A 12,582-nucleotide genomic window follows, 5' to 3' on the forward strand; every position below is an offset into this window, starting at 1 on the left:
TCTTGATCGAATTGAACGATAATATCCTCCATTATAATATGAAATTCATGACAAGGATTAGATAAAGATTCTTTATTAGTCACATGTACATTGAAACACACAGTGAAATGCATCTTTTGCGTAGAATGTTCTGGGGGCAGCCTGCAAGGGTCGCCATGCTTCCGGCACCAATATAGCATGCCCACAACTTCCTAACCCGTATGTCTGGAATGTGGGAGGAAACCAGAGCACCTGGAGGAAACCCACGCAGACACACGGAGAACGTACAAACTCCTTACAGACAGCAGCAGGAATTGAACCCGGGTCGCTGGCGCTGTAATGGTGTTCCGCTAACCACTACACTACAGTGCCTGCACTTCTTCAAGCTGCACTACCGTACAGCTTGAAGAAAAAGTCAGTGAGTCATCAGTTAATTCTAATGACTTCAGCCACGAAGAACATGTGATGTGGCAGTTATGTACACTGTGCCTAAGTGTTTGTGCTGAATTATTTTTGAATTAATGGGTAGCTATTTATGATCATCAATGCAATTATTTAATTTCTCCCAAATGAAGGGGAAAGAAGGTAGCTCCTTCTTTAATGGGCCAGAGAATTGAATCAAGAATTCTGGTACTCTGTGTGATGCTTTTCTGGCTTCAAGATGAGCACCCTACAGATATTAAGAAATGCTTTAACACTATATCAGGGTTTATGGGTTTTCATATGTTTATATCTTTCTCTCAAAACTGAAATACTCCTGTGTTTGAAAGCTTGAAGTTCTGCGAGGGAATGATAATTGGGTTATGGTTTTTTGTATATGTAAAAAAAAAATAATTTTTATGTTATAGGAGCGACATATGCTGGATATGAAGCTGCGGTGTATTCTGCTGCATCTTCCTATTACCAACAGCAGCAGCAACAACAACAGCAACAACAGAAACAAGCTGCAGCTTGGGCTGGGAGCACTTTCACTAAGAAAGTTCCTTTCCAGAATAAGCAGAAACCAAAGCAGCCACCTAAGCAACCTCAGATCCATTACTGTGATGTTTGTAAGATCAGTTGTGCTGGGCCACAGGTAAGGCTGTATTGGATTCTAAATGTGTCAGTGTTAGATTCATAAGGATATCTTTTGATTTATGGTTCACAGTTGAAGATTATTTTCTGATTTTTTTTACTCGCACTCACTCACTCAAATATCCAATTAATTTCCAACATGAATTGGTCTTTGCAATCTTTCTGAAGCAGGATTTCTTTTTTTTTTGTTGCTTATAAAGCTTGACTGTTTAGAAATTGGTCTGTGTGAAATGCAACAGGTGAGCTGGAAGAAATTTTAGACTTGTAATAGAGGAATGGCATTATTTCAGCATAATTGATAGCTTTCTGGTGATGGTACTCCCAAAATGCTATTGGATAGGAAGTAAGGGATTTTGACCCAGTGACAATGAAGGAACAGTTAAGATAGTGAGTGAGTGGATGAAGCAGTCTGGGGCTGGTGGTATTCCTATGCACCAGTTGCCCTTCTTCCAGATTGTAGAGGTTGTGGGTTTGGGAGGTACTTTTGAAGCAGCCTTGGTGAGTGACAGTCATGCACTTTATAGTACACGTTGCAGTCATAGGTGGAGGGAGTGAATGTAATGGTGGGAGAAACTCTGCTGATCAAGTGGGTTGGTTTGGCTTTTGGCTGCTTGAGTGTTGTTGGAGTTGCACTCTTCCAGCCAAATGACTCTTGATTTGTAGAGAATGTAAAAGCTTTGGCAATAGGGAGCTGAGTTGCTTGCCACAGAATAATCTGTCTTTGACCTGCTGCTGAAGCCACATGTATCTGGTTATTCCAGTTAAATTTCTGGTAGATAGCAACTCCTTGGGGTGTTCCTGTGGAGATCTTGTGGTGGTAATGTTTATTGAGAGTAGGTAGTTAAACAATGGCAGGAAATGATCATTATCTAGTACTTGCATGAGTTGAATGTTGCTGCCACCTAACAGCCCCACCTGAATGAAATTGAGTATAGTATGATCATTAGTGTACACCCCACTTTGACCTTGTTATAGATGGAAGATCATTAATTAAACACTGAAGATGGTTGGGCCCAGAACATTGCCCTTAGGAATTACTGTGGCAATGTCCTGGGTTTGGGGTGAAGAACTTTAAGCCACAGCACTCTTTGCAAGGTATCACTTCAGATGGTGGACTTTTTTTCCCCTTTTTATTCTCTTGACGTCAATTTTATTAAGATTTCTTGATGTTACATTCTGTTAAATGTGCGATGATGTCAAGGGCAACCAATCATCCTTCATCTTTGGAATTCAGCTCTTTTTTATTCCAAGTTTGGGCTGAAGCTGTAACTAGGGTGTGGAGCAGAGTGGACCTGGCACAGCCCAAACTGAATATTTCTGAGCAAATTTTGATGAATGAGGGCATTTGATACTTATGTCAATGACACCTATCACTTTTATTGAAAGTGAACTACTGGGCAGTGGTTCATTCTTGTTTCTGTTGGATTTATTTTTAGGCACAGGACGTGCTCAGCAGTTTTACATATGGTTGGGTAGATGGCCACTTTTGTAACTGCACTGGAACAGCTTGACTTGAAGTGCAGCTGGTTCAGGAAGGCACGTCTTCAGCACCACAACATGTTGTTTGTTTCCATAGCCTTTCCACATTCCAAGCTTTAAGCAGTTTCTATAATCCCCCTTCTCTTTTTCCACACACACACATGCACACACACACACGGCTGTTGCTGGCATGACCAATATTTATAGCCCATCCCTGATTGTCCTTGAGAATGTGGTAGCAAACTGCTCCTGCATTGCTGTTGGGTAGGGTGTTCCAGGATTTAGACCTAATGATGGAGTAGTGATATATTTCCAAGTTGGGATGTGCCTGCTGCTGCTTGTCCTCTTTGGTGGTATACGTTATGGGATTGGGAGATGATGTTGGAGCAACCTGAGCGAGGAACTGCAATGTGTTCAGTACATGATGCACGCTGCAGCCACCTTGTGCTGTATGTGGAGGGAACGAATGCTTGGGATGGTGTAAGGGTTGCCATTCAAACAGGCAGCTCTGTCATGGATGGCTTCAAGTTCTTGAGAGCTGACAAAGCTGCACTCTTCCAGGCAACTGGAGAGTATACCATCATGCTCCTAACTTAGACTTTGTAGCTGGTGGAAAGATATGTTACTTGCCACTTATCAGCCTACGCTCAAGTGTTGTTTGGGCCCTGCTGCATGCTAGTTCATTTGCTGAGGAGTTGTGAATGAAATTGAATGTTGTGCAATCATAAGACCATAAGAAATGGGAACAGGAGAAGGCCATTCAGCTCCTTGAGCCAGCAATGCCATTCGGTAGGACATGGCTGATCAAGTCCATTTTCCTGCCCTTTTCTCATAACCCAAGATTCCCTTACTGATTAGAAATCTGTCCATCTTGGCCTTAAATATACACAAGGTTCTTCCCCCACAAAACTCTGTAGAAAAGAGTTCCAAAGACTTGTAGCTCTTTGAGAGAAGAAATCTTAAATGGGTGTCCCCCTATCTTGAAACCATGCACTCTGGTTGTACACTGTCTCATGAGAGAAAATATCCTTTCTAGCACCTCATTAACTGTTCTCTCTACTTCTGACCTTGTGATGGAAGGAAGGTCCTTGATGAAGTAGCTGAAGAAGGTTGGGTTCACCTCACTGCCTTCTGGGGTTCTTGCAGTGATGTCTTGAGGCAAGACTCATTGACCTCCAACAACTGCTGCCATCTTCTTTTGTACAAAGTGTGATACCATTCAAGATGGAATGTTTTCTCTTTGTTGGCCATGGCCTTCTGTTTTGCCAAGATTCCTTGATATTACACTCTATTGAATACTGCCTTTGCATGATAGAGAGTCTCTCACTTAACCTCTGAAGATTGTAGGTTGTGTTGGTGTAGATTTCTGCTGTTGATAATACACGGTCCCTCGTGGATGCCTGGTTTTGAGCTACAGATCTATTCTAAGTATCCCAACTATAGTGATGCCACAAAAACTTGATGAAGGTTCTTCTCAGTATGAAGATGAAACTTCTTCACCTCCATAAGGACTATGCAGTAGTCACTTCTACTTGGTCTATAATGGACTGAGGCTTCTGTCACAGGTAGATTGCTAATAATAAGATGAAGCAGGTGATCTCTTGTGTTAGTTCACTCACTTTCTGTTGCAGACCCAGTCTGGCAATTGGGTCCTTCAGGACTCTGCCATCCCAGCAGTGTTGGTGCCACCAAACCAATGTTGGTGATAGACATTGAAGTCCCCAACCTAGAGTGCCTTCTGTGCCCTTGCTACTGTCAGTTCTCTTTCCAAATATAGAGAAATACTAATTCATTAGTTGAGGGGGTGGGGAAGGTGGCAGTTGGTACAGTGACTTGGCCGTTTGGATTCAGAATTGGCTTGCTCATAGAAGATAGGGTAGTGGTCAATGGGACTTATTCTGGCTGGAGGTTCATGACTAGTGGTGTTCTGTAGAGATTTGTACTGGGATCTCTGCTGTTTGTGATATGTATAAATGACTTGGATGAAAACATGGATGGGTGGGTTAGTAAGTTTGCTGATGACACAAAGATTGGTGGCATTGTGGATAGTGTAGAAAGTTGCCAAAGGATACAGCAGGATATAGATTAGTTGCAGATATGGGTAGAGAAATGGCAGGTGGATTTTAATCCAGGCAAGTGCAAGGTGTTGCACTTGGAGATAAAACAAAGGGAAAGTACACAGTTAATGGCAGGACCTTTAACAGCGTTGATGTACAGAGGGATCTTGGGATCCAAGTCCATAGCTCCCTGAAAATGTCTGCACGAGTTGATAGGGTGATAAAGGTGTATGGCATGCTTGCTTTTATTAGTCAAGGCATTGAGTTCAAGAGACAGCAGTTGCAGCTTTGTAAAACTCTGGTTAGGCTGCATCTACAGTTTTGTATTCAATTTTGGCTGCCCCATTATAGAAAAGAAGTGGAGGCTTTGGAGAGGGTGCAGAAGAAGTTTACCAGGATGCTGCCTGGACTAGGGGGCATGTGCCATAAGGAGAGGTTGGACAAACTATGGTTGTTTTCTCTGGAGCGGCAGAGGCTGAGGGATGACCTGATTAGAATTTTACAACATTATGAGAAGCATACAGCTGGTATCTCTTTCCCAGGGTTGAAATACTAATATCTAACACTAGAGGACATGCATTTAAGGTTATTGGTTGGGGGGGGTGGGTGTGGGGGGCCAGAGAGATCAAAGGAGATGTGCTGGGCAAGTTTCTTTTTCCACAGAATAATGGTTGCCTGCAATGTGCCAGGGTGGTGGTGGAGGAGACAGATATGATAGAGGTATTAAAGAGACTCATGAATATGCAGAGAATGGAGGGATATTGATCATGTACAGGCAGAAGGGATTTGGTGTCATTAGCTTAATGAGTTCAACACAACATCATGGGCCAAAGGGCCTGTTCCTGTGCTGTACTGTTCTATGAAATACACAAGCCAAATGAAGAGGTTTAGGCAGGTTTTAAAGATTGGAAATGAAAAGAGGAAAGGGTTGTTTCTTTTGATTATTTGGAAATTGTGCACCAGTTATCAGAGCATAGTGCTTTGTCACAGAGTGGTTGAGGCAGGAATAATTTTATGGAAGAAGGTTAAATTAGATAAATATTTGTTTTAGAAGAAAGAGGGAAGGTTGTGGAATTGTCATTTGTTTTGAATCAGCAAAGACCCAGAGCAGCCAGTCATTTGCCATCTGTGCTGTAAATTTGTTCCTCTTTTGAATGCAGTAATTTACGGTTTACTTTCACCAGCCTTAAATTGGAAAAGTTATTTGTTGCTTAACATTCAGGAAGAAAACCAAACTTTCTACTTCCTCAGACTTACAGGGAACATTTGGAAGGACAAAAACATAAGAAAAAGGAAGCTGCTCTGAAAACTACTAATCAAAGCAGCAATGCTGGAACAGCTCGAAGCATTCAAAATCAACTGCGTTGTGAACTCTGTGATGTCTCTTGCACTGGAGCTGATGCATATGCTGCTCATATTCGTGGAGCAAAGCATCAGAAGGTAAATTATCATTTGCATTTCTATAACCAAGAACCTTTTAATTTTTTAATACAAATTAAGTGAGTTAAAAACAAAACATTAATTATATCTGTGATAATTTAGCACATGAAGAATGCCCCTTCAAGATGTTTAATAATAAGTGAACAGGGCAGAGATAATCATATCCCTAGCCTGAAAGTTTATATTCCAATTTTTGGGTCCTTGATTGTTGATCCTTTTTGCAGTCGTGTTCTATGAATGGCGGTTATCACTCATGTATGACAGTATGGGAAATCAATTGGATTCAAAAGGATTGCAAGTTTACCTGTGCTTTCTTTAAAGATTAGAGTCACTGCAATGAAAAGACTGTGTGCAACTTGGGGCTTTGAGATTTTCTGACCAAGGACTGGGTAATTCTGGATCTGGACCCCTGCTCACAGTCCACATGACTGCTCCATTTTTCTGAATATGAAGTATGAATGGATTAACCCTACACACCTGACAGGCACTTGCCAAGTTGGTGCTGATTCAGTACTTGGATTTCCATTAGGCACTGCATCCTGAGTGACCCTCTCGCTACTCCACACCTCCTCGCCTACCTGAACATGGTGTTTTGACAGCTTTATAATATGTTAAAAAAAAGGGTTTTAACAGTTGTCTAAGATGTGTAAAATCTCTTAAAATTATTTTGAAAATTAACAAATCATTAAACATTGAAATAATTAGACACAGTCTTCCATGCCAGTCCACCCTGGAATAAACCTGATGCTTGGTTGCAAAGTGGATCTGAAAACCCCCTTTCAAGGAATCTCTAATTTGTGATTTTTTTTTTTCTGTTTGACTCTATCATCTGAAAAGTTGTTTTTTTTTTCCATATGTTCACTGGTAATGCCCAGGCTGTTTATCTGACATTTAATACTGATTTTCTCCAGATTAATGTTAGGAAGATCTAGCCATATTGCCTTTGGTCCCTGCCAAGTTTCCATTTCCTTCGTGGTAGTTGTCTGTGAAGCAGAATCAGATTGCATTCTTACTTGACCCCAAGATGAGCTTCTGACTGCATACGCCCCAATACCAAGCCTAATTATTTCCTCCTGCATAACATCGCTTGACTTCTATATTACTGAAGCCCTCTTTTATTACTTTGTTTGGCTTGCCTTGACTGTTCAAGTGCATGCCTGCCATCTTCCAGTTTTGCAAATTTAAGTTCATCCCAAATTCTCAAGTCCATGTTTGAACTTGCATCAGGCATCATTTGTCTACCTCCTGCTCAGTGACCTACATTGACTGTTTGTTAATAAGAGCCAAATTTTAAAACTCATTCTTTTTGATCCTTCCATGACCTTGATGCTTGCTATCTCAGTAACCTCTTCCAAGTCTACAATCCTTGAAGGTACGTGCACTCTTCACTTCTCGACTCTTGCACATCCATTTATTCATCTCTCTGGTAGCTGCCTGAGGCGAGCCTAAACTTAGTGTTCTTATTTGAGGTCTTAAGTGAGTCTTTTTCCACATATCCAGGTCAGTTGCTAGGCAAAAATATCTTGGGTGTATGCCACAAATAATGGCTTTAATTTTCTCAATACCATTCTGCCATTGGCTATTTCAGCTGCCAGGTCAACCTTTGGAATTTCCTATCTGCAGTTCTGCCTCTTCTCCTTTTGAGATATTTCTTAAAAACATCTTCGTCTGTGACCAAATTTTGATTAACTGTCATAATAGCTTGTTTCTTGGCTTAGTGTCAGATTTTGATAATGTTTCTGTGAAATGTAGTTTAATGTACAATACAAATTTGTATAAAAGTTGCTTTAATGCCAATTGGCCCACTGCATTCATAAACATTGCTTTGTTAATAGCAATGCATATTTATATATGAGGCTCTTTGGCTAATGAATGGCTGTCCTACTTGATGTGTTTTATCCCTAGCCTGTGGAGCAAAAGCAGGCTAAATGTTCTAGTTTGACCTATAATGGCATAATTTTTACTAGAATATTTCCTGTAATGTCTTGCAAGTTTGATTGAAAAATCCACACAGTATGTTTATCAAAAGTTTGCTAAAGCAATTTTTTTATGATCTTGCATGCATGATGATTAGTGTCCCCTTTATGAGTATGCGGTGCAATACTTGGTTCATTTCACTCCTCCATTACACCACATGTGAAAATTATAACTAGTTCTTTTGCTATATTCTTAAAAAATCTCTGTTAAAACAGAGCCAAGAGAAAAGGAGTTCTGACGTGTAACCCAAATAGGCTAAAGACAAGAGACTGCATATGCTGGAATCTGGGGCAACAAACCTGTCCTGATGCAGGGTTTCAATGTGAAGCATTGCCAATTCCTTCCCCCATCGCCTCCCCCCGGCCCCCCCCCCCCCCCCCCACAGATGCTGCTCGGCCCACTGAGTTCCTCCAGCATATTGTTGCTCAAGAAATGGGCTGGGATTGAACAGATAACAACAACTCGGGAGGGATGTGGATTAGGTTTTAGTTTCTTGAACACTTCAACTTGATGCCAACAACATGCTGGTGTTGTGAACTTTGACTTTTTTTAAAAAAAATAGTTCATAAACCAAATTTAAGAAAATAGTTTCTTGTAGTTAACTCAATTTAAAAATTCCTACATCTCAGTTTGTTAAATTATTATAATGCCAAATTAATCACCATTCTTTTTCTGTTTAAATATCATGTAGGTGGTCAAGTTGCATACTAAGCTTGGCAAGCCCATTCCATCAACAGAGCCTAGCATGGTCAGCCAGACAACAACTACAACTACAGCTGGGACCTCTGTCAAGCCAGCTACTCCAAATCCACCCACAGGATCCAGCAGTGGAATGGCTGCTGCAACTCCCACTGTTTCCACTGTTGTAAAGACTAATCCGGTTGCTGCTGTATCTGTCAATAATGTGGCTAATAAGCTACTTGCTGCAAAAAAAGCACCAACCCCAAAGATTACTTTCATAGGCAAGTACTCAAATTTATTAAGTTCTTTGTCCATTTTATTTTCAATCAACAAGCTGACTCTGCTGCAACTGCAGTTCCTATTTGCTAACTTGTTGAATACCACCAAGAGGTGATAATTGAAGAGTATCTGATTACCCTATTTGCCACATTTGAGATTGAAAAATGGAGGGAAGAGCTGGAATAATAATTGTCATTACTGTTTGGCAATCATATTATAGTAAAATATAGAAACTCTTAAATGACGTACAAAATGACATAACTGTGACTTCATGTGAATAGATTTAAAATGAAGTCATAGTGATCAAACACTTGCGGCATTGATGTTAACAGCTGTTAAATTTTAAGTATCATGCATTCAGATGAATCCTAGGTGTAATGTAAATAAATTAGCTGTTGTTCATTTTTTTAAAAGAAAAGTTAAACAAATATTTCTTGACTGTTTGAAGTATTGAATTGTTCCCTAGGTGGTAACAAGTTGCAGACTGCAGGAACTATAATTGAGGAAGCCAAAACACCTGAAGTTAAGTTGGCAACACCACCTGTTCAAGAGACCAAATCAGAGGCAGTGGTGGAGCCAATAACAGCACTTGCTGCATTGCAGAGTGATGTTCAGCCTGTTGGTCATGATTATGTGGAAGAGGTAATTGTAGAGTGATCTGCCTATTAATGATGTTGTTTCCCTCTTGATTACTATAGCACTTACAGTTAAAAGAATAATAGCTGCTTTTATAAAAAGGAGGAAAAATCAGGATCCTATCAATTTTATGCAGAAAAATGAAACACTTGTACTGTAGTATTAAAATATTAATGAGGGAATATCTAAAACTCTATTGAAAGTTAATTTGCCAATTATTTGTACAAATAGTTTATCTACTGAGTAGATAAATAGTGAGTAGGTTTTGAAGAACAGACTGCAAAATTAGCTAATCGTAAGTGAGATCAGAATAATCAATGTATTCATTTCCTGCCCAGATGCACAACTTGTCCTTTGTCTGAAAGTATAGAATCAAATGTAAAAGGCTTTCACTCTAGTCCCTGCCACCTTTAGCCTGTCAATTCTTACTGTCAAAACTCCTACCATAATGCTGTGTTCATAATGCGAAAGAGCTGGCACATGCCCTTTAATATTGGGTTCATATCTGGGTCCTGGATTTGAGTGCACATTCTAAGCTGACACTTGACCACTACATTCAGATATGCCACTTTTGAATGTGACTTAAATATGAGTCCTTATTCAGATGAATATTACTGAGTCCTTGGTATTTTCAAAAGACAAGGAGTTGTTCCAGATTTCTAACTTCCATTCATTCTGTAACCAAGATTAACCAGTCATTGTTTTCTTTGGTTTTTTTGGAACCTCATGATACTGTCACTTCTACTTTTCTTATCCTTATGTTCTCTTGGTTTTACTTTTAAGTAGAAATCAAAGGATATGTGGTATCTATGGAATTGTATTGCAGGAATATTTTAACACATCTGACCTGGACAGAAGGTGATGCAAAATTTGTGAGGGGATGTTATTTCCTTTATTAAAAAAAACTCCAAAAGTGACCCAATTTTGGCTCCTTTTTTTTAAACTGTTTTAGAAACTAGCCAAACTGAATTTCTAAAACCTAAGGTATAAATTGCAAGCTGTTTTAATTTTGAACTTGGAAGGTGAACCCAAAATTATTTTTTTCAAAAGTTGAATTGAACGGAGATCTGATCTTTTGCTGAAGCCTTTGATCTTCTGGCTTTAAAAATGTTGTCTTAAAAATGAAAAAAATCATTTTAGTGCCATGTCTGTAATGGATTAAAAACATTCTGTGAGATTCCTTTATATTCTCCCTTTATGATGATGCATAAAGATGCGTTCTTGCTCCAGGGGAGTAACTGTTGCAAGCTGAGGTGGATTGTTGGCAAATAATGTGTATGAATGTGATTTATTGAATCAAAACCTATGCCTATGTCGAAATATTTAGGTTCAAGTTGTAGAAATTTATGGTGCAGGTTTTTCATTTTATCCATTGCCAGCCAAAAAACAAATGTTCCCGATCAGTAGCTTTGTCGGTCATGGCTCTGCAAGTGCTCATCCAAATACTTTTTAAAACACGGTGAAGCTTCCTGTCTCCATCACCTATTCAGTCAGAGCTTTGGACTGTATTATTTGGGTGACGAACATTTTTATTTCTCGGGATTCCCTTCCAAGATAGGAAAATTAGCTTATCTATATTCTGAATCCATTGGAATACCAGTAAATATTCTTGTGTGCCTGGTAATTGTTTTCTTGGTATGGTTTGTGCCCTGATCATCCAAGTATTGCTGGAGCATTTAGACATGATGGGCAGTAGTGTGCAGAAATCTTGACTTTCCTCTAATTACATAATAGCTTACAAGGAAAAAATTAATTCTTCATTTTTTTCATGAATTAATTTTCAAAATTTTCCTTCCCTTGTAAGGTTCGAAATGATGAAGGCAAAGTGATTCGCTTCCATTGTAAGTTATGTGAGTGTAGTTTCAATGACCCAAATGCAAAGGAAATGCATTTGAAAGGAAGAAGACACAGGCTGCAGTATAAGGTGAGTTTTGCATCAATAAAAATGATTAGCTGACAAGATATTTCACGAAGGGTCTGAAATATTTATCCTTTCCTCATTCAAGAAAAAAGTAAATCCTGAATTGCAAGTTGAAGTAAAGCCAAGCATTAGAGCAAGAAAAATTCAAGAAGAAAAAATGAGAAAACAAATGCAGAAAGAAGAATATTGGAGACGGAGGGAGGAAGAAGAGCGCTGGAGAATGGAAATGAGGTAATCAAAAAAAAATCTTGATCTTATTCAAAGATGCATCTTCATAATCCAGAATCTTGACATTTGTATGTCAAAGTTATGAGGATTTTTACGTAATCTCCCACTCCTACTGCAATTTTATTTTTTCCTTTCAGTTTGGTATTTTCTGTCCATCTATCCCTTTTCCTGTCACTTCCACAAGCAAGTGTACCTGCTTTCTCTTTCCCTGACTCCCACATGAAGAGGCACGTCTGCAAAATGGGTGAATGTATACAAATTTTAAAAAAATATCCACATCAGGAATGATCATCAAATTGCTAGATTGTCCTAAAAACCATCTGTGGTTCGGTAATGTTATTCTGGACAGGAAATCTGTTATCCTTTCCCAGACTAGCCAGTATGATGCCAGGTGCAGTGATGACCCTGATTCTTATTAACTTTCCCAATAAATCCTGGTCGTGACAATGACGTCCACAATTGTGAATGAATAATTTAAAAAAAAATTTTTTTCCTATCACATGTATGAACTTTTTATTGCATACTGTTTAAGAGATCCTCAAGTGAAATTAGTTTATTTGAGATGGTTAGATCAAGAGGTGAGAAACATTGACAGTAATTTTTGAAATGAGTGATGAAAGTGCAAGGTTTCTGTGTTATTCAGGCGCTATGAAGAGGACATTTACTGGAGGAGGATGGAAGAAGAGCACCATTACTGGGATGACCGCCGCAGAATGGCTGACGGATATCCACCAGGGCTACTTGGTGTTCGACCTGGAATGATGCAGCCCCAGGGGCCACTGGTATATTTTTAATGGCTTAATCTTCATTTGATAAACAAGTCTGAGTAGG

At 39.4% G+C, this 12,582-nt stretch overlaps 1 protein-coding gene across 6 annotated transcripts in view; it reads left to right on the forward strand.

Annotated features, from left to right (window-relative positions):
• Positions 1-12,582, forward strand: part of zfr (zinc finger RNA binding protein) — a 59,259-nt gene that overhangs the window by 27,401 nt on the left and 19,276 nt on the right. For all 6 annotated transcript variants that reach the window (XR_007958227.1, XM_052038977.1, XM_052038964.1 and 3 more), the window contains 7 exons: positions 828-1,054; positions 5,841-6,029; positions 8,698-8,968; positions 9,433-9,608; positions 11,407-11,526; positions 11,609-11,754; positions 12,395-12,533. Coding sequence is in view for 5 of the 6 variants with exons in the window: in XM_052038977.1 (XP_051894937.1) it covers positions 828-1,054; positions 5,841-6,029; positions 8,698-8,968; positions 9,433-9,608; positions 11,407-11,526; positions 11,609-11,754; positions 12,395-12,533 (1,268 nt within the window). In the remaining variant the exon portion in view is untranslated. The remainder of the gene's footprint in view (positions 1-827; positions 1,055-5,840; positions 6,030-8,697; positions 8,969-9,432; positions 9,609-11,406; positions 11,527-11,608; positions 11,755-12,394; positions 12,534-12,582) is intronic.

The sequence above is a fragment of the Pristis pectinata genome, chromosome 2, assembly GCF_009764475.1.
Source record: "Pristis pectinata isolate sPriPec2 chromosome 2, sPriPec2.1.pri, whole genome shotgun sequence".
NCBI lineage: Eukaryota > Metazoa > Chordata > Chondrichthyes > Rhinopristiformes > Pristidae > Pristis > Pristis pectinata.